The sequence below is a fragment of the Sinocyclocheilus grahami genome, unplaced genomic scaffold, assembly GCF_001515645.1.
Source record: "Sinocyclocheilus grahami isolate Dianchi unplaced genomic scaffold, SAMN03320097.WGS_v1.1 scaffold48.1, whole genome shotgun sequence".
Classification (NCBI taxonomy): Eukaryota; Metazoa; Chordata; class Actinopteri; order Cypriniformes; family Cyprinidae; genus Sinocyclocheilus; species Sinocyclocheilus grahami.
In genome coordinates, this window is record NW_015505227.1 from 3434940 (window position 1) to 3457763 (window position 22824).

Sequence of the window (22824 nt, forward strand, 5' to 3'; positions counted from 1 at the left end):
AAGTACATTACCTTAAGATTGCTGGTTTTAATCCCACGCGACTCGTTCGAGGCATTTCTGAAGCGTGATAAACATTCTCAAGCTCAACCGCTCCACCGACTCTGTCATTGAGTTTCGCCTGTTTCTATTCGTTTACTCGTGGGAGTGATTTTTTTTTTTTTTTTTTTGCAGAAATAACCTCACTCCCGGGTTCCGGGGTTGTCGCGTCGGAAAGGGGGGAAAATTTAATTGCGTCAACAGTTTTTACGTGATGATGCGCGCAATTACTCGGAGCTAAACACTCATCTCAGGTGCCTTCCACAGACACAGGATGTGTCTCATATCCTATAGTGACCTGACTGCACAGACGGCATGCCTGGCCATTACAGCTGCGTTCAGTCAGATGAACCGACATGAAACTGGCATAGAACGCAACTGTAGCCTAATGTACGAAGTGCTGTCTAGTTAGGCAGCTCCGTCGCATAATAGACTCATTGTTTATCTACCTGTTGGGACTAAGGGTAATTATGTATGTGATGTACGCATAAGTAAACATTTAAGGTTTCCTCAGTGAAATTGTTCACAGCGTTTGGACCGAGCGCAAAGGAAAGGACGCGTTTCAAACTGTTGCACTCCTCGAATACTCACACTTTGGTGTCCTATTTTTGTGAGACTAGATATGTTTGGTAAACTGTTATTTAACATAAATTTAAAGGGGGGGGGGGGGGATCCCATCCCATCCCATCCCATATTTGATCCAACCCTGTTACTGCATGATTTCCTCAGTTACAAAAAAATTAACATTGCTTAGAATTGTGACAGCCAAGTCATAACTTAGACACTTTATATGGCAGGACAATTGGTCTAAATCTAATCTCTTTTCTCAGTTTTTAGCTTCACTCATCAAGTTCAAACTTCAGCTCTCAGTACTGAAATAAGATTTGTTGTTGAAGTTATTGAAAGAAGACCAAACAAGTATTTTGTCTTGAAATCTATGGGAAATATGTTTATCAGTAACTATAACTCAACATTTGGTGCTAAATTAGCTGGAGAGATCAAGTGGCATCTCAAGATATGCTGCAACCCCTTTACCCATTCTGGCATAATTATTTAAATTTTTTTTATGATTTTTGTATGTTTAATTTTTATGTTAATTTATTCTGAGAGCTAGAAAAACAGTTTTAAACTTTATGCATGTCATGAATTTACTCGTCATTTACTAAAACCGACTCCAGAGATTATTTAAAAAAAGCTTTATTACAAAGAGTTCAGGTTTTGGAAAACAGCTTTCTCTAAACAGGCTTCTATCATTCACAATAAACTTAACATTAAGTGTAAAAGGTTGTTAGGGTATTTACTCCTTACATCAAACACACAATATCTTACAGGCACTGATCTATGTTCATGTGCAGTAGTGTATAAAAACAACTGTTTATCTAAAATCATTTAACCAGTAGTTGTGCACATTCAAACAGGAGACTGTCTGATCCAAATATATTTCTATGAAGATACACCATTGCCTTTGGTGATCAGCTCTTGCCTTTGACTTGTGAAAGCCCCTGCAGACCATCAGAAGTTGGAGATGGTGACATGAGATGGCAGAAAAGCACCACTGACAAGGAACAATGGGTGCTAGGTTGGTGACATGAGTGAGGGATTCCAGGATTCCATGGGCTTTTTTACCTACATACTTCTCTTACGAAAAATAAAAATTATAATCAGACTACGTTCTTCCAGTGTTCAACATCATCAGACTTAACCAATCAATCACGCAAAACAAAAAAGCAGTTTTGGAAAAATGAGGCATACACTTGCATACACACACTTCAAAACAACAACACAAACAAGTGTCATTAATTGTCTCAAGGACATTAATAAATAAACCAATAAAAGAACAGTTGTGCAGTGTTATAAAATGAATGTGTTGGAAAAACAAAACTAAACAAACCAAAAAAAAAACACCAAACTAAACTTCAATTTCTTTTTAGTACTATTTTAAATGCTTGTGTGAAACTTGCCAACATGTCCAGCACTCCAGATTCCCCCTCAAAACCGATTCCTGATACATTCTTCCACCTTATATCACAAGGTAGGTGCTTTCTTATTCTCATGTCCAATGATCTTCTGTCCGTCTCTCTTTCTGGCTCAGTGTTGCGTGCTTCTGAACGCAGTCTGAGCCAAACCCAGGTCCTACAGCGAATACATGGTCACCCACAAGAAGCAGAAAAGAGCAGATTGTTTGGTATGTCAGCAGGGAGCGAATGAGAGAGAGGCCGCTTCCCGTAATGGGTCCCTATGAGGCTGTCTCGGTGATGGACCTGCAACTGTCCTGCGCCTCCTAAAGATGGATGCAGTCGCTACTCAGTAATTACGCTGGGAGTGGCTCCTAGCACACAGCCCAACGTTTGTTTTCCACATTCAGAATAGAACGTGAACTGGCCTGCCATGGAGCTGTGGAGAGCTGCGGAAATCAATGGCATTCAATTGGATACGAAGGGAGAAAATACATTCAAGTGCCCCATACATTAGTTTTCAGGTCAGTGTGAACATGTGCAAGACCTTCAAATGCAACTGGTGCCTTTGAAGCACCTAGAGAAACTTAGAGAGGAAGGACATGACCAGTCTCCCAGAGCTGCCTGGGGATTTTATTTGTTAACGGTGCAGTTTCATATGTGTTTCTTAACCAAGTCTGAGGTTCTACACACAGCCGTACTCATACCAAACAGTCTGAGGGTCATTGTTGGGGTCTGGAGAAGCAGGCTTGCTGGTGGGCTGCTCCTTGGTGGCGTAGCTTAAGTCCGCAGTGTCTGCTTTCTTCAACACAGGCGACTCTGCCTGCCTTTGCTCCCGAGGTTCCTCCTCCAAATCCTTCAGCCTCAGCGCCGATATGGCTCGCACCGGAGACACCATGGCCACCTCACCACGATGGGGGGCTGCTTGGGTTTGAGCAGGTCCAGAACGGACCGCTCCTGCCCTGCTGCTACCGCTCCCAATGTATTCCCGTTCAGCCTGCAATGACATAGACGAACAGTGCACTGGAGGCGGACTAGCTAGGGACAACTCATCTCTCGGTGGAGCGAGAGATAAACGGCGGGGGTCCACGGATATGTGCCCTGGGTCTCCAGGCAGCGGCGAAGAACCAGCCAGCCTAGCGGACATCGGTCTTTCTCTGTTGACTACTCCAGACCTCCTCACCACCACTTCGTTTTGGCTGGGAGAATTTGCCTCGTTACGGTAAGTATCCGGCCCGTTGGAGCAGAGGAGGTCTGCGGAGGCCAGGCTAAATGTACGACTCAGGCTGGTGCTGCTGCCCACACCTCCGCGAGGACTGGACTGCTGCAAAGGTGCAGACCTCAGTCCTGCTCCTCTGTTAGGAAGGGTTTGCGAATGAGAAGGAGGTGTGGCGGTCTCCGTGAGCCGAACGCTCGGTTTGACACTGTGTCCAGGTTTTGGGACCCGACCATCTAGTTCTGGTGGAGTAGTCTTGATGGTTGGCGTGACATAATTGGTGGGGGTTTTAGCGCCATCTCGCAGAGGGACAGGTCGAGTAGATCTGGTGAAATAATCAGTCATCAGATCCTCTCGACTTCCTGTCTGCACCTGAAAGACATTTAAATCATCATAAATATTTTTGCAAAAAGCATTTGGTTTTAACTGTGCCCCAATTCCAGTATTGGAAAAATTGCCAAACATTTAATTAAAATGTTATGAAAATGGTAACTTTAGTATAGGGACCAATTCTCACTATTAACTAGTTGCTTATTAGCATGCCTATTATTAACATAGTGGATAATTATTAGTACTTATAAATCACATATTCTGCATGACCATATTCTACATCCCTAATCCTACCCAATACCTGAACTTAGCAACTTCCTTACTAACTATTAATAAGCAGCAAATTAGGAGTTTATTGAGGCAAAGTCATAGTTAATGGTTTGTTAATAGCGAGAATTGCACCTTAAAATAAAGTGTGACCATGAAAATGTACTAGAAAATATTGCTTCATAATCCTTTATATTACTAATAATACTTTATTCCAACAGTGGGGATACAAATTGTTAGATATATGTCTATATTAAACAAAAAAACATTTTATTCTCACTGTTAAAACTAAGGACTAACTGAATAAAGAATTGTTAATTGAATAAAATAACTGCAATTAATGTTGTGGCTTAAATATGACAGTAAATAATAATGTGTATATAAATAAAAAGAAATAAGGTGTTAAAAACTATTTTAAAACATTTATATATTTTATAAACTTTGGCAACTCAAAGAAATAATGATTTTTTCCCACTGACCCCCAAACATCCCTTATTGCTAGAAATCATTGTTTTAAAATGATTCCCCCCAGATTTGTCAAACTTGAGATTTGTTCATAAACATTGGAATCCTTTGCATGCATTTCTTATCATTTGCGCCATGTCTTACAACAGAAACATATTGAAATCTACTGTATTTCAGTAAAAGATAGAGATGATGGTGAAGGTCCATCACTTGAGCAGGTCCAGAACGGACCGCTCCTGCCCTGCTGCTACCGCTCCCAATGTATTCCCGTTCAGCCTGCAATGACATAGACGAACAGTGCACTGGAGGCGGACTAGCTAGGGACAACTCATCTCTCGGTGGAGCGAGAGATAAACGGCGGGGGTCCACGGATATGTGCCCTGGGTCTCCAGGCAGCGGCGAAGAACCAGCCAGCCTAGCGGACATCGGTCTTTCTCTGTTGACTACTCCAGACCTCCTCACCACCACTTCGTTTTGGCTGGGAGAATTTGCCTCGTTACGGTAAGTATCCGGCCCGTTGGAGCAGAGGAGGTCTGCGGAGGCCAGGCTAAATGTACGACTCAGGCTGGTGCTGCTGCCCACACCTCCGCGAGGACTGGACTGCTGCAAAGGTGCAGACCTCAGTCCTGCTCCTCTGTTAGGAAGGGTTTGCGAATGAGAAGGAGGTGTGGCGGTCTCCGTGAGCCGAACGCTCGGTTTGACACTGTGTCCAGGTTTTGGGACCCGACCATCTAGTTCTGGTGGAGTAGTCTTGATGGTTGGCGTGACATAATTGGTGGGGGTTTTAGCGTCATCTCGCAGAGGGACAGGTCGAGTAGATCTGGTGAAATAATCAGTCATCAGATCCTCTCGACTTCCTGTCTGCACCTGAAAGACATTTAAATCATCATAAATATTTTTGCAAAAAGCATTTGGTTTTAACTGTGCCCCAATTCCAGTATTGGAAAAATTGCCAAACATTTAATTAAAATGTTATGAAAATGGTAACTTTAGTATAGGGACCAATTCTCACTATTAACTAGTTGCTTATTAGCATGCCTATTATTAACATAGTGGATAATTATTAGTACTTATAAATCACATATTCTGCATGACCATATTCTACATCCCTAATCCTACCCAATACCTAAACTTAAATACCTTCCTAACTATTAATAAGCAGTAAATTAGGAGTTTATTGAGGCAAAGTCATAGTTAATGGTTTGTTAATAGCGAGAATTGCACCTTAAAATAAAGTGTGACCATGAAAATGTACTAGAAAATATTGCTTCATAATACTTTATATTACTAATAATACTTTATTCCAACAGTGGGGATACAAATTGTTAGATATATGTCTATATTAAACAAAAAAACATTTTATTCTCACTGTTAAAACTAAGGACTAACTGAATAAAGAATTGTTAATTGAATAAAATAACTGCAATTAATGTTGTGGCTTAAATATGACAGTAAATAATAATGTGTATATAAATAAAAAGAAATAAGGTGTTAAAAACTATTTTAAAACATTTATATATTTTATAAACTTTGGCAACTCAAAGAAATAATGATTTTTTCCCACTGACCCCCAAACATCCCTTATTGCTAGAAATCATTGTTTTAAAATGATTCCCCCCAGATTTGTCAAACTTGAGATTTGTTCATTGGAATCCTTTGCATGCATTTCTTATCATTTGCGCCATGTCTTACAACAGAAACACATTGAAATCTACTGTATTTCAGTAAAAGATAGAGATGATGGTGAAGGTCCATCACTCAGTGTCTCCATTATGAACATATCACACAGCACTCAAAGACATTATCTTAATAATCCCCAATTAGCAAACAACAATCCATAGTGCAGGGTCAAACATCAGACGTAATTTAATTAGGAGCATAAATGTCTCTACTGATCATGAGTTAAATATAAAAAAAATCCCTTTTGCTATTCTCACTGCATAAATATGCACACATAATCTTGATATGTTAAAAAAGATACAGGATAATTCAACGATGTGAGATTCACCACACATTTTTAAATCCCCTGCAAATGTATGCAAATTATTCTAGTAATGTGTCATTAATTCTTCAAAAGGTCAAACCATCAAACAAACAAGTCTGCTGAAAAGTGCTAAAACGTTGTTAGTATTAAAACAACTTACAGTGGGTGGGGACAGGGCGTTACTCTCATGCAAGAACTCCTCCAGGCTGACCATTTCGCTGCCAGGAGAGGATGGCCGCTGAGAGGTGGGCCGCTGGGAAGAGCGTGAAGCAGACAGGGCATCACAGGGAAGGGTGGAGCTACGAGGAATCAGAGATGACTGACTGAGACGTGAGCCTTCATGTCCCAGTCCGACAACATCATCACTGGACAGACTGGCAGATCGGCCCTGCAGGCAGTCCAGAGAACCTGGAGGAAGACAGGAAATTAAAACATGAACTGTAAAATTTAAGTGTGTAAGATTTCATAAAAATGTGCACTTTAAAAAATACAGGTAATGAAATAAATTTTACTGTAGTGTGAACAATTTGATGTGTTCAGAGCATTTATAAACATGATGCTATGTGGTTTTTAAGGAGTTATCGGTAGTAACTAGTTACTAGGGCATTGCTAGGTGGTTGCTTACTGGCCCAACTCAAAAGAGACCATATCATTCATCCATGGTATTCTGGTCTGTAGATATGGATCAGGGTTCTTCAGTGCAAATCTATATGATTTTTTCTGCATAGTTTATTATCCACCAAATAAAAGTGTGATGGCTTTGCAATGTCCCTACTATGTGCTGAACCTAATGTTACGGGCATGTTCAAATCTCAAATTCTTCATATGAGCAACAGTAATTCCCTTGAAATGACAAGGACGGAGCATAATGAGTGTATCAACGTGCACTTGTAGTTTCCTTCAAGTTTTAACAGTATTTTCAGAATGTGTTCACACTTGTAGTTTGGTTCTCTTTGTTCTTTTGGTCCGAACCAACAAGAAAAATCATACATTTAGTCCTGGTTTGTTTAGCGTTCACAAGAACCAAGGGGCTTTTATGACATATATTTTTGCTGAACATCCAAAACAATGCGCTTATTGTATATGCGTACATATTATGGTACTTTTACCTTTACCAGAGCTTATAAAATGTGTCAAAACAGCAGCAGGAATTCCTCTGTCACACAAACAAACAAAGATCTGCTGCAAAGAGATGTGGATCTGTACTGAACTGTAATGAAAAACATCGCCACTATGGCGAGACAAAAACAGGTATTCTTTAATAAAACCAAACATGCCAAGTGTGAATACACCCTCAAAAACTGCCATTTTAATTCAATAAAAGGCTATTTAAGTATACGTAAAGATGGCTTTAATTACAATTTTTCACTAGGGTAGTGATGCTTGCCTTGTCAAACACCACTAATAAAAAAAAAGGAAGGAAGGAAGAGCTTTCACAACCAACACATTTTTGAGTCTAAAGAGTTCATAAGAAAACACATGACACTAATAGCTTGCACTATTATGAAGTAATCTCTCATTAATGATGGAAATAATGCAAGATGTTTATCATTAAATGCACATCATCTTTTTTATCTTTTGTTCGCAAGCACCACAAATCCCACTGCCACACCAGTCAGAAAATTGAGTCGCCAAATGAGTAAACTGTCTCGAAGGTCATTATAAGGGTATTCTCACATAGTCACAGACCATTGACTAAATGGCAAAAGGACTGGCCCATAGCTTTTTCTGGTCAAAAAACACCCACTTAGAGAGAAAGACAGCATGTAAAGTTGCTATCCAATTATATGACTTTTTATGTTCCATTTGTAGTGATTGGTTAATCTGAAATATACCCTGGAGTTTGGTTTTGGTAAGATTTTTAAAATCTTTTTGAAAGTCGTCTGTTATGCTCACCAAGGCTGCCTTTATTTGCGCAATACAAATAAAACAGTAGCATTGTGAAATATTAGTACAATTTAAAATAACTGCTTTCCATTTTAATATACGTTTAGAATGTAATTTAATCCTGTGATACAAAGCTGAATTTTCAGCATCATTACTCCAGTATTCAGTGTCACATGATCCTTCAGAAATCATTCTAATTTGCCAATCTGTTGCTCAAGAAACATTTCTTATTATCAAAGCTGAACACAGCAGTGCTTTTTAATATGTTAGTGGAAACCATGATACAGTTTTTCAGGATTCTTTGATGATTACACGCATCCTTGATGATTAATTTCTTTATAAATAAAATCTTACTGAGCCCAAACTTTTGAAAAGCAGTATTATACCAAAATTAGGAGTTTATTGAGGCAAAGTCATAGTTAATGGTTTGTTAATAGCGAGAATTGCACCTTAAAATAAAGTGTGACCATGAAAATGTACTAGAAAATATTGCTTCATAATACTTTATATTACTAATAATACTTTATTCCAACAGTGGGGATACAAATTGTTAGATATATGTCTATATTAAACAAAAAAACATTTTATTCTCACTGTTAAAACTAAGGACTAACTGAATAAAGAATTGTTAATTGAATAAAATAACTGCAATTAATGTTGTGGCTTAAATATGACAGTAAATAATAATGTGTATATAAATAAAAAGAAATAAGGTGTTAAAAACTATTTTAAAACATTTATATATTTTATAAACTTTGGCAACTCAAAGAAATAATGATTTTTTCCCACTGACCCCCAAACATCCCTTATTGCTAGAAATCATTGTTTTAAAATGATTCCCCCCAGATTTGTCAAACTTGAGATTTGTTCATAAACATTGGAATCCTTTGCATGCATTTCTTATCATTTGCGCCATGTCTTACAACAGAAACATATTGAAATCTACTGTATTTCAGTAAAAGATAGAGATGATGGTGAAGGTCCATCACTCAGTGTCTCCATTATGAACATATCACACAGCACTCAAAGACATTATCTTAATAATCCCCAATTAGCAAACAACAATCCATAGTGCAGGGTCAAACATCAGACGTAATTTAATTAGGAGCATAAATGTCTCTACTGATCATGAGTTAAATATAAAAAAAATCCCTTTTGCTATTCTCACTGCATAAATATGCACACATAATCTTGATATGTTAAAAAAGATACAGGATAATTCAACGATGTGAGATTCACCACACATTTTTAAATCCCCTGCAAATGTATGCAAATTATTCTAGTAATGTGTCATTAATTCTTCAAAAGGTCAAACCATCAAACAAACAAGTCTGCTGAAAAGTGCTAAAACGTTGTTAGTATTAAAACAACTTACAGTGGGTGGGGACAGGGCGTTACTCTCATGCAAGAACTCCTCCAGGCTGACCATTTCGCTGCCAGGAGAGGATGGCCGCTGAGAGGTGGGCCGCTGGGAAGAGCGTGAAGCAGACAGGGCATCACAGGGAAGGGTGGAGCTACGAGGAATCAGAGATGACTGACTGAGACGTGAGCCTTCATGTCCCAGTCCGACAACATCATCACTGGACAGACTGGCAGATCGGCCCTGCAGGCAGTCCAGAGAACCTGGAGGAAGACAGGAAATTAAAACATGAACTGTAAAATTTAAGTGTGTAAGATTTCATAAAAATGTGCACTTTAAAAAATACAGGTAATGAAATAAATTTTACTGTAGTGTGAACAATTTGATGTGTTCAGAGCATTTATAAACATGATGCTATGTGGTTTTTAAGGAGTTATCGGTAGTAACTAGTTACTAGGGCATTGCTAGGTGGTTGCTTACTGGCCCAACTCAAAAGAGACCATATCATTCATCCATGGTATTCTGGTCTGTAGATATGGATCAGGGTTCTTCAGTGCAAATCTATATGATTTTTTCTGCATAGTTTATTATCCACCAAATAAAAGTGTGATGGCTTTGCAATGTCCCTACTATGTGCTGAACCTAATGTTACGGGCATGTTCAAATCTCAAATTCTTCATATGAGCAACAGTAATTCCCTTGAAATGACAAGGACGGAGCATAATGAGTGTATCAACGTGCACTTGTAGTTTCCTTCAAGTTTTAACAGTATTTTCAGAATGTGTTCACACTTGTAGTTTGGTTCTCTTTGTTCTTTTGGTCCGAACCAACAAGAAAAATCATACATTTAGTCCTGGTTTGTTTAGCGTTCACAAGAACCAAGGGGCTTTTATGACATATATTTTTGCTGAACATCCAAAACAATGCGCTTATTGTATATGCGTACATATTATGGTACTTTTACCTTTACCAGAGCTTATAAAATGTGTCAAAACAGCAGCAGGAATTCCTCTGTCACACAAACAAACAAAGATCTGCTGCAAAGAGATGTGGATCTGTACTGAACTGTAATGAAAAACATCGCCACTATGGCGAGACAAAAACAGGTATTCTTTAATAAAACCAAACATGCCAAGTGTGAATACACCCTCAAAAACTGCCATTTTAATTCAATAAAAGGCTATTTAAGTATACGTAAAGATGGCTTTAATTACAATTTTTCACTAGGGTAGTGATGCTTGCCTTGTCAAACACCACTAATAAAAAAAAAGGAAGGAAGGAAGAGCTTTCACAACCAACACATTTTTGAGTCTAAAGAGTTCATAAGAAAACACATGACACTAATAGCTTGCACTATTATGAAGTAATCTCTCATTAATGATGGAAATAATGCAAGATGTTTATCATTAAATGCACATCATCTTTTTTATCTTTTGTTCGCAAGCACCACAAATCCCACTGCCACACCAGTCAGAAAATTGAGTCGCCAAATGAGTAAACTGTCTCGAAGGTCATTATAAGGGTATTCTCACATAGTCACAGACCATTGACTAAATGGCAAAAGGACTGGCCCATAGCTTTTTCTGGTCAAAAAACACCCACTTAGAGAGAAAGACAGCATGTAAAGTTGCTATCCAATTATATGACTTTTTATGTTCCATTTGTAGTGATTGGTTAATCTGAAATATACCCTGGAGTTTGGTTTTGGTAAGATTTTTAAAATCTTTTTGAAAGTCGTCTGTTATGCTCACCAAGGCTGCCTTTATTTGCGCAATACAAATAAAACAGTAGCATTGTGAAATATTAGTACAATTTAAAATAACTGCTTTCCATTTTAATATACGTTTAGAATGTAATTTAATCCTGTGATACAAAGCTGAATTTTCAGCATCATTACTCCAGTATTCAGTGTCACATGATCCTTCAGAAATCATTCTAATTTGCCAATCTGTTGCTCAAGAAACATTTCTTATTATCAAAGCTGAACACAGCAGTGCTTTTTAATATGTTAGTGGAAACCATGATACAGTTTTTCAGGATTCTTTGATGATTACACGCATCCTTGATGATTAATTTCTTTATAAATAAAATCTTACTGAGCCCAAACTTTTGAAAAGCAGTATTATACCACAATATAGACCAACATAAAAAAAACAATTTCACTGGTTTAAATAATGAATATTTTGACTATTTAAATAATTGAATTATTTATGATAAAATAACACTTGCTCAACAACAGAGCTGCCTCTGCAAATTAATTTCTGCAAATATTCTTGTAAAGACATTTGTTTAACTCTGAGAAACTATTACAGTCTCAATAGTACTTGAGAGAGAGAGAGTGTGTGGGGGTGGCAGTTTCCATAGCTGGCTAATAAGGTGCATATGTAATAGACCACACACACACACACACACACACACCTTTGGAGCTGACAGGGGAATTGCTGCTGGAGGTGAATTCGGCAGAGCTGGGCCGGTGGCCTATAGACGGGGGCACATATCACATATAAGCGCATAAAGAAATAAAGCGAGGCTGTCGAGGCAACACGTATTGATTTAGTTAATTCTCTTACCTGTGTTTCCATGGACACCGCTCCCAAAGCCAGCATCTGGGGAATGATGGCGCAAGTCTTCCTCTGAGACCAAACCTGCAAATAAGAGTGTCGCCCAACAATGAGGCACTGAATATATCAGTATATACACAGCAGTCTTAGTTCATCCCTCTTTCAACATGTCATAAAGACATTTGATTAATTAGTACCACTAATTATAATTATCTTTATTTCACACAATTCAGTTTCACTTTTAAAGATGCTCTCCTAAGGACAGTGTCATTATGGGACACGATGGGCCTTTGGCTACTGCAGTCTTCCTGTGTGCGTCTGTACGAACATGACTGCTTGTTTACGCAGTGCAGTGGATATCTGAGAAAGCTTGAAGCACTTGAAAATAAACATTCATTTAGAACGAACGCTTTGTTATTATGCTGACAGGGACTTGATGAAATGAGCTTCGGGCTTTTTGGCTGGGAGGTGAGAGTCACTGAGAGGGTCAGTGGTGTTTAAAGCTGAAGCCCTTAGTGTACATGGTGGTACATTGCACATTATAAGTAGAAAGGTTGAGTGAGTAGGTAGGGCCATTAACCGTGAACACCCACCATAATTTAACCTTATGACTAGAAATCAGTTAAAAAAACTTGGCTAGCGGGATGCCGCTTTAAGCTCTATCCATGGCCTGCTATTGATTACCAAAGGAAAACTATTTCCACTCATCCCTCAAATTGAAAAATGAATGATGTTTATAGTAATACAACTGCAACTCCCAAAGCAGACATCTAGCTAGAAAGATAGTCCCATTTCAAAAGGATGATTTACAGAAGACAGCTTTACAGCTCTTAAATAAACTTTTTTACTGAAGAATCCAGAGTTTGAAAACAAAATAATAAACTTAGAATTTTTTAAGCTTTTGTTGTATATTGTACATATCTGTTCAAATTTGGGGCCAGTAAGTCTTTAAGAATTTAAAAGCTTTATTCAGCAGGGATGTATTAAAATGATTAAAAGGCATTAATAAACTAACAAAATACTATATTTCAAAGAAATGCTATTTTAAACTTTTCTATTCACCAAAGAATCCCGAAAAAATGTAACGACAAAAACATTAAGCAGAACAACTGTTTTCAACATTTTTGATAACAGTAAATGTTTCCTGAGCAGGATCATTCTGAAGGATCATGTGACACTGAAGACTGGAGTAATGGCTGCTGACAATTCAGCTTTGCCATCACAGGAATACAATTTTATTTGAAAATATAATTAATTAGAAAAGTTATTTTAAATTGTAATAATATTTCTCAATCAATATGCTTTTGCTGAGCAAATATCAACTGATCAATAGAATATAAATAAATTTAAGAGACTTGTGTAAAAAAAATTGGCAAAATTCTTACCAACTGCAAACTATTGAACAGAAGCATATAACTATGTGTATATATATATATATATATATATATATATATATGTATATGCTAAGTATATTAGTCTAAATGTGTTGTATATTTCAAAACTGATTGAAATCTTCCTTATGAAATGGGACTATTTTCAGCTTACAGCAACAGAGCCAAAATGGGAAGTTTGCCCATAAATTAATGTTCCATCAACCTTTTTTCTCCCTCACATCATTCCAAATTACATTCTTTATTCTGCTGAACATAAAAAAAATGTTATTGTGAAAAATGTTTCAGTGTTTTTTTGTCCATACAATTAATGTAAATGAGTCCAATGCTATTTTGGATCCCCACTGACTTTCATAGTATAGACAAAAACAAAGTCATACAGGTTTAGAACAACAAAGGGTGAGAAAATTTGAATATTCATTTTTGGGTTAACTATCCCTTTGTGTTTAACCCAAAATATTCCTTTATTAGTGAAAACAAAGTCTGCTGCAATTTCAATACAATACAACACAAACCGATCAATCATAAAGTGCCTCTAAGGATGAGTAAATTTACTAGCGTACATGGCAGAATGAACATGGTCTGTCATTTGAGGCTCAAGGCTGCTGACATGTAGTCTACTAAACGACAATTTAGCGTTACCCTTTGGCCTGCGTCCCGGCCGCATGCTGGAGGACGGCGTGTAGCCTGGTGCATTGTGGGAGTTGCGGCTCAGTGGAGTTGAACAGGTGGCTCCTGGCTCTCGACCCCGCCACCGGATCAGTTCTTCGTACCCGTTCATGCTCTCACTACCACCCCCTACTGAGCGATAGCCCTCTCTGCCTCTGGACCCTCCACTGTCGTTCAACACTTCAAAAAAAAAATCAAGAGAAAAGGTCAGTGTCTGTGAGTGCATACAGAGCATGTGCAGTGCAAGCGCTGCTGCTGGGCTCCAGTGATGCTGTGGGCAGCTGCGTAAGAGAAGGTGTTGGGTCAAAAGCACAAGCATGTGTTAGTAAAATGAATCAACTCCAAAAAACACTTAAGCAGGACACCGGTGACAGTTTTAGACAGTTAAAGGAACGTTCCAGGTTCAATACAAGTCAAGCTGTATCAGCAGCATCTGTGACTCATACTCATGGTTTCCGTTATACTCCTACACTGGACATTTATGGGGCATGCAAAAATGTGAGATGCAAAGTTGTCAAAATCGTCTTATATTTAACATCCAAAAGTCACTGGACTTATAGGCTTTACATTGTCATGCAAGAGCTGAAAGATTGTACAACAACTTGAATGACAAGGTTGGCGAGTGATTCTATCATATCTTCTTAGGAATAGTCCACCCAAAAATGAACATTTTATCATCATGTACTCACCCTTTTATGTTGTTCCAAACCTGTATGAATTTTGTTCTACTGAAAACAAAAGGTATTTTGAAGAATGCTGGGTACTAACCAGTTTCTGGTCTCCACTGAATAGTATTTTTTACCAATTATGGAAGCCAGTTACTACCAGTTTTGGTTACCAACATTCTTCAAAATATCTTCTTTTGTGTTCAAACCTCATATAACATTAGGGTGAGTAAATTATGACAGAATTTTCTCTTTTTTGGGGGTGATCTATCCGTTTAAGTCTTTTGGCAATACTTTCGACATACAGTATAGCCAGAAGTGCCCATATCAACATACATTCGGGCGCAATCTCTTGCCCCACAGACATTACTGTAAACATGAACTTTGTTTGCTTTTACAAATTGAGTAACAAATAATATTCATTTTTTTAATGAACTGACATCATGCCACAGATGCTATCGACAGAGTTTAACTTGTCTTGAACCCGAAACATTCCTTTAAGCTTGACTGCTGTGGACAAACTAAAACACCAGCTGGAAATCTGGAGCTCCACGAGATTCTCTTTATTAGAGTCATGCTGAAAACGATCCCTCACATGATTTTTAAAAGGAAAATGTAGTTACTATATCTGCCTGAAAAATCATCAAGAGTAGTTCTACATAAATTTGGGGCTTTTAATGACTTTAAATGACATGAATAATAAGGGAAATGTTGCAAGCCAGAATCAAACATGCATTGTCTGTATTAACATCATGACTCGATGTACCAGAGTACATTTACATTGAGCAAAAAAAGAAGAACTGGTCCGCTATTGCTCAATGTATGAAAGTGCATGTGCATAATTTTTGAAGTCTTACAATTGCTAGGACACATTTCTCAATACTTAAGTCACTTTTTCTAAACTTGACAGTTCTCCACACCAACTTTCAGCTTGGCACAGCAGTTATTTACACATTCACTAAGCACTAAAACTAGCAAAACACTTCTCTCAAATCATCTCATTCTTCCATAACTAGCAAATATAATTCAATATACATCAATGTTTTAGTACTGTAGAAATATAGCAAACTGCTGTCTTTTTCAGTTTTGCATTCTGTCGGGTTTTGAACTTAGGTTTAATAAAGAATTTGTAAGCATGTGCAAAAATTGGTCTGTCTTCACTGTGTGAAGAGTTTTGTGCTGGTGGGGCTGGAGTGTGTGAGGGTTAATGTACAGACAGATACACAGACAAGGAGAGAGATGGGTCAATGGAAGAGAAGAAAATTTGATGGTTCAGAGATTAAAAAATGGTTACATTTATGATTAATGAAGAATGAAGCCCCCGAGGTTCCCTTTGAAGACTATTTTGGCAATGCAATATACACTTGGGAAAGTATTAGTGCTTGGAAAGCTGAGAAATTATAGACTGAAATTGGAAATTTACAATGGGATTAGTTCATTGAGTGGACGTCAGGAGGAAAAAGAGGTTGTAATTATAGTAACCCTGAAAAAAAAAGAGTCGCGTGGCGCACCCTAGTGGAAAAGATAGATAGCTAAAGCACAATAAAGCTAGTATACACCAACTAAAATGTGTTTGAATGAAAGTTTTAAAACTTTTTTTAGTGCAGACCTGAGGATGTTCAATTGGTGAGAAAGTTGTTTTTTCAACTCGTTTGGGAGCCAAGACTCCAAAGTCACTTAAATATGGGCATCTAGAATATGATTCGCATGGAGTCTAGTGCAATTCACGATCAATACTACAGCAATTTGGCCTAATTTACCATCACTTTCCCTGTTGGTGATGTCACTTATCTATTATATTATAATTTCCAAGTCAAAAATAATGCAGTTGAGATTTAAAGGCATAGTTCACACAAAAAGGCAGTCATCATTTACTTATCCTCATGTCATTCCAAACCTGTTTGACTTTCTTTCTTCTGTGGAACATAAAAGAAGATATTTTGAAGAATGTTGGTAACCAAAAAGTTTTCCATTTTATAAGAGGGAAAAAAAAAAGACGACGTTTCTCGAAATATCTTCTCTTATGTTCCACAGACAAGGAGAGTGAAATAACAGAATTGTCATTTTTTTTATTCAACTATTCCTTTAAATAATATTAGGATGGAATCAATCATGTGAGGGCTCAGTTCAGCCCTGTGACAGCAGCACTCACCTTGGCCGTTGGGGGCGGGTGAAAGTGTCGGGGACTGTATATGATTCTCCTCTGCAGAGTGATTGTTCATGGAGTCCAGACTGAGACGTGACTGTCTGGGGGGCAGCGGTGGAAGGGGAAGGGGTGTTGCGCTCTCGGGACAGTCTATACATGTGGGGATCTCCGGCAGAGGGATGTCTGGAGCGCTTCGGATTCTCTCGCGTGGAGCGTCAGTTCGTTCTCGTTGACTATCTTTCTTAGGTTTGATGAATTTCGCTATTGCTTTGGCTCCAGCCCAATGCCGGCTCCTGTGTTAGAGAAAAAAAAAGTCACAAAATATTCTCTTTGAATTAAAAGTTCATAGTAAAAAGAAATTAAACTTGACAAATAGGCCTAGAAGTACAGTCTATTCAGTCTTGATCAGTTAAGATTCCACAGATGGACTCACTTTTTAGGAGTCGGGTCGTAGAACTTATACTGGTCCATGATCTTCTCCTCTAATTTCTCCTTCTGTCGCCGTAAAGAATTCAGCTTATCACTGTAAAAGAAAACCATACAAATTAAAAGCACGGCATAAGGACATTTTGACCACAAGTTTCTTGATTAGTTTCCCCGACAGGTTTTCTTAGATACCCCCACACCTCAATCAAGTACTCCAGATAATAAATATATTAATTTGAAGTAGTTTTGAGACAGAATTAGCCTAAAAAAATTTTCCCCGTTCTATGATATATATCTGAAACAGACAATCGAATAGGCGGGGACTTGTTTCTATGTAGCAGTTGTTGACTGGATGATGGAAGATATGAATGTGCCAATCGTAAGAAAGGTCCAGTTATGACATTGATGAAACAGTATGAGGTCGAAATTTTTTTTAGGAAAAATAAAATAAACAAACATACCTGCACAGATGAATCATTCACAATAAGATTACTTACACGCATTTAGAAAATAGACCCAAAATTAAACTGAAATCTCAAAGTATGACATTCATCACAAAAAGCTATTTTAATCAACTAATATTTTCATTTGTAATTTCTGTTTTATAGCTTCAACAAAGCAAGATCATACATTTTACTAGGATCATATACCGAGTACCGGGGTTAGAAATCATTGATTAAAAATGATATGATGACACACTGCTCACATGTATTGTTTCTGTTCTTCGTGGTAAAGTTCTTTGCTCTCCATGGTTCTCTCCAGCAGGGTCTGATTTTGCTGGCTGAGCATCTGGATCTGACTGAGAAGATGATGGTTTTCCTCTTCCAAGTTTCCTTTCAAACGGGTTAGCAGCTAAATTGAGAGAAAGAAAGATATCTTAGCACTAGCTGCTAAAAATAATCCATTTCAAGGCCTGGGATCAATATCTAGTCTCGTCTGTGATGGTATAATACATCACAGGCATAATAGTCTTGGGTTCTCCGAAGAAGCAGATTGTGTATCTAGTTTATAAGGTCTCTCTCACCTCACAGTGGTTGTCCAGTTTTGTCATTGAGATGTCCAGGCCTTGATGCTGCTCTTTCAGTTGGTCGTAACGCGCCTGCCAGCGATTCAGTTCCAGCTGGGACTCATTCAGAGAGGTCTTCAGTTCTTTGGTCTGCAGTTGCAGGCTGTCATACTCCTGCCTCAGCTGCATGTGTGGCTGTGTCAGCCTGGAGGTACATAATCAGAGGCTTAGATAGTATCATTTTATGTATTTAATATATTATAACATTTGACCTCAATTGAATGTGTTGCTTATTTTACCTAAATAATGTGTTTAAAATACAAAGGGTACAACGGGGCTAAAGGCACACCTTAATTTGAGAGCTTTCTGACCCTGCATAGACAGCAACGGAACTACCACGTTCAAGGCCCAGAAATGTAGTTAGGACATCATTAAAATAGTTTTCTTTGCACATAAAAAGTATTCTCGTAGTTTAAATTACGGTTGAACCACTGCTGTCACATGGACTATTTTAACTACGTCCTTGCTACCTTTCTGAGCCTTGATCGTGTCAGTTCCCTTTGCTGTCTATAGAGGGTCGGAAAGCTCTCGGATTTCATCAAAAATATCTGAATTTGTGTTCCGAAGATGAACGAAGGTCTCACGGGTTTGGAACGATATGAGGGTGAGTAATTAATGACAGAATTTTCATTTTTGGGTGAACTATCCCTTTGAGAAAAAGGCACTTTTCACTACTCCCATAGATGCATAATTGTAGATTTTTATTTTTTTATTGAACATTGATGGAGCAACAGATTTTGTGTGAAAATAAACCATAAATGGGGTTTGTTTCACTTAAAAATATTACGAATGTATGAGGTGGCAAGGTGGGCCACACGAGATAACATTTATACAAATACTTCAGCTAATGTATTATGTTTTGTATAATACATGCTGAAAAAAAATCACTTTAGCAAAGTTCGTACTATTTTCTCTTTACTTTAATAAATAAAATAAAATATTTTTGTTCAATCAATAGACTGTCATTAAAATATGGTCATTTTGAAAATGACAGCAACACTCAATTAAATAAAACAGTAAAGATTCTAAATGTATTGAAGAAGATCTCAATTTAATATAGCTTCACAGTATTAATATACATCAGATATTTCATTTTATGATATATATATATATATATATATATATATGTTTTCAAATGCACCATCTACCTCAATGAGCCTTTGTACCCATTAGTTTAAAAAATAATTATGTGTATGTGCATATTATATTTTATAACAAATGAACAATGCCAATAATAAAATAAAATTAACTGTGATGATGATATAGTAACTGAAATACCGTGCATCCACAAAAGTTACTACTGCTCTAGTGTTGTAGTCTATTCCAGCCAGCAGAGGGCAGTACATATTTAGCGTAAATCCTTCACCTCAACCTCATGAATGTCTTCAACTTAAAACTGACTACCCAGTGTGTTTTGTTGATAAAAACAGTCTCTAACCTGTCTACTTCTTCTCTCAAACTGCGGTTCTCCCCCAGGATAAGAGTGTTCTTGTGAATTTCCTCTCCCAGACTCTCTCTGTCCCTGTGTAGAGACGCCTCCAGTGCCTCCATAGCGTCCTTCTGCTTCAGGAGAACCGTGTAGCTGTTCAACACAAACACACATACAGTGATTCCAACTAAACTTTTCTCTAAAACACATTTAAGTCAAATGATTCAGGAGCATAAGGAAGCACATTCTGATTAAAACTCATGTAGAGCAGGATTTCCCCACTGATCTTCCAGGAAGTGTCATTGTCAATGAAAATGAGGCTGACCAGCAAGCAGTACAGCCAACAAAACACTGAAAATGTCTTTCCAAATCATTTCTAGTAAAAAAAACCCAAAAACATTTTAACAACTAGACATGGCCTAGGACCTCAAGAAGACAGTATGACCAATGTATTGTACATCTATCCATCACAGCCTCATTTTCATTTCCATCAAATTAAAGATGGCATATATCTTGACCAACGTCCATTGGGGGTTTACATTCACAATTCCCCAGGAGCTTATGATGGAACTGACAGTGGCAAATTGGTTGAAAGTCTCTTCACATCCCGATAGCAATCATTAAGTTAAGTTAAGGTCTAAATGTATTTGTCTGTATTTATATATTCTGTTCAGTCCGAGCATTTTAATATGCTTCCCTACCTGCCTGTCAACATATGTATTTGCATACCTCTGTGCATCGGGTTCGCACAGACAGGATATATCATCAGCGTGTTCCCGCACGCTGTGCAGACAGAGGGAGAATGACAGACAAACATCAACAACCCGATCTTCCTTCCTGGTATTGTAGTACTTTTAAAGTTTTCTCACCGCTGAATGACACATGATGTAGCCCAGCAGTTAATCCAGTCCTCGCGCCAGCTCGTTAGAAGTGAGCTGCGTGCATGAACTGTGTTCCGATCGATATGATCCCTACACAGTTTTCATTGCTCCCTATACTCCCTGAGCGGGGGAAATCCGTTGAAGTTTACTTCACTTCGGAACATGGGCTGGAATTGGGAAACACTGATGTAGCCTATTGTAATAATGCTGTTCTGTCTGTGAGCGTAAATGCATTCAGGGGGCGTGGCTTTGGACGGCGATTGCAGGGAGGGTGGGACATTCACTTTCAGTGCTATCAGGCTAAAGTTAGCATTTTCCAATATCTCCTACTGCACCTTTAACTCTATTTTGGTAAAGGATGTCACAGCTACCAACTGCCTTTGCTGAAGTCTTGCTGTCTTTTGTTAGAGGTCTGTCACATTTACCTATTAAAAATGGAAGATGGGTGTCAGACTAAAGGACTGCCTCTGACATTTTTCTCCGATTCCCTGTCACGAACTGCAACACCCATTTTGGCAGCAAATCAATCTGAAGCTCAGTGAATTGAAAACAGGAATACCAAACAACCAACAAACTATTGCCTGAATTAAGATGTAATGTTATAGTATGTTTATTTCGTCTTCAGCGAGAATAAACAAATATGGTTACAAAATATATATTTTGTCATCATTTACTCACTTTCATGTTGTTCCAAAACTGTTTGTCTTTCTTTCTTGGAAAATACCATGAAAGTCAGAGGCATCCAATGATGTTTTGTCATACAGGTTTACAAGAGAGTGAATGCTGACAGTTTTTTTTTCTTCTGTAAACTATTTCTTTAACCCTATAAAGCCTACTACATCATATTTGATATACAAATTTCTGAGGCCTCTAAATTATAAACTTGATCAAAACTTTGCTGAAAAATCTATGTACACAATCTGCTACAAGATTTCTGTCATCTGATTAATAGTTTGTACTTTATCAAGAAAAAGGCACCCCCCAGACGCAGTTCATTACTCTATTGTTACACAACCTCCTTAGGCAGACAGAAAGATATATAAGCTGCCTCCTATGGAAGGGGTCAATAACTCAACAAAGGTCACCTACTGTGTCAACTACTACAGAAACAAAGGCTAAATATGAAGGATTCTTATTGGATATATTCATTATTCATTTTGGCAATGCCACCTGATAATGGCATACTTCTTAAAGGGATAGTTCACCCAAAAATTCTGTCATTAATTACTCATCCTCATGTCGTTACAAATCCATAAGACCTTCATTCATCTTCAGAACACAAATTAAGATATTTTTGATGAAAACGACACGTGGGTGAGTAATTAATAACAGAATTTTCATTTTTGGGTGAACTATCCCTTTTAAAGTAGTAGGTGATATACAATATATTATATTCACATATAGGCATAATGCCATCATTTTCTGAAGTAGAGCTGGATGGCAGATGAATGCATATTTAGAGGACTGATGGAGTTGGAAAGGAACTGACTTGCTCTCCAGTGCGCGGTGTTCTCGCTCCAGAGCTCTCTGGTTGCCCTTCAGTTCTGTGTGTCGGGTCATGAGCTGCTCATACTCAGTCGCTTGCCTTTCATGCACAGCAAGCAGGCGCTCGTGGTCCTGTGTGACCCGGTCGCGGGCCGCACACGCCTCCTCGTGCTGTTTCTGAAGAGACTCGGCCTCTGACTCCAGAGTTTGCAGCTGAGCCTGTAAAGCTCCGTACTGAGCCATGAGAGAGGAGCTCTGGGAGCTTAGTGTCGAATTTTCCACCTGAACACAGAATAAAAGTGAAAATTGGACATTTATTGATTCTGTTTTGTATATTTTAAGCTTTCATAATCTCACATCCTACATAAAAAAATGAAATTATGGTAAAAAGGTTATTTAACTCTTCCGATTCTCCAATAAAATATATAAAATAAAATAACATTATTTAACTCTTTCTCTATTCTATTCTATTCTGTTCTATTATAAAATGAAATAAAATAGTAGTAGTAGTATATTTTTATTTAATGCCATGTCAGAATCTGAGGCTATTTTCATGGCAAAAACATGATTGGGTATAAAAAGAGCCTCTCAGAGTGACAGTGTCT

General features: G+C 37.9%; 2 protein-coding genes across 2 annotated transcripts in view; both read right to left on the reverse strand.

Annotated features, from left to right (window-relative positions):
• Positions 1-612, reverse strand: part of LOC107582965 (ovarian cancer G-protein coupled receptor 1-like) — a 3692-nt gene extending 3080 nt beyond the window's left edge. The window contains exon 1 of the mRNA XM_016268988.1: positions 12-612. The gene's annotated coding sequence lies outside the window, so the exon portion shown is untranslated. The remainder of the gene's footprint in view (positions 1-11) is intronic.
• A 605-nt stretch (positions 613-1217) lies between these two features.
• Positions 1218-22824, reverse strand: part of LOC107582943 (protein Daple-like) — a 70463-nt gene continuing 48856 nt past the window's right edge. Inside the window, exons 20-30 of the mRNA XM_016268968.1 lie at positions 22224-22501; positions 19863-20006; positions 18383-18569; positions 18065-18210; positions 17366-17455; positions 16939-17225; positions 14095-14301; positions 12071-12145; positions 11919-11978; positions 9516-9763; positions 1218-3579 (exon numbers count right to left, since the gene is read on the reverse strand). Of these exons, the coding sequence (XP_016124454.1) occupies positions 2677-3579; positions 9516-9763; positions 11919-11978; positions 12071-12145; positions 14095-14301; positions 16939-17225; positions 17366-17455; positions 18065-18210; positions 18383-18569; positions 19863-20006; positions 22224-22501 (2625 nt within the window). The 3' untranslated portion in view covers positions 1218-2676. The remainder of the gene's footprint in view (positions 3580-9515; positions 9764-11918; positions 11979-12070; positions 12146-14094; positions 14302-16938; positions 17226-17365; positions 17456-18064; positions 18211-18382; positions 18570-19862; positions 20007-22223; positions 22502-22824) is intronic.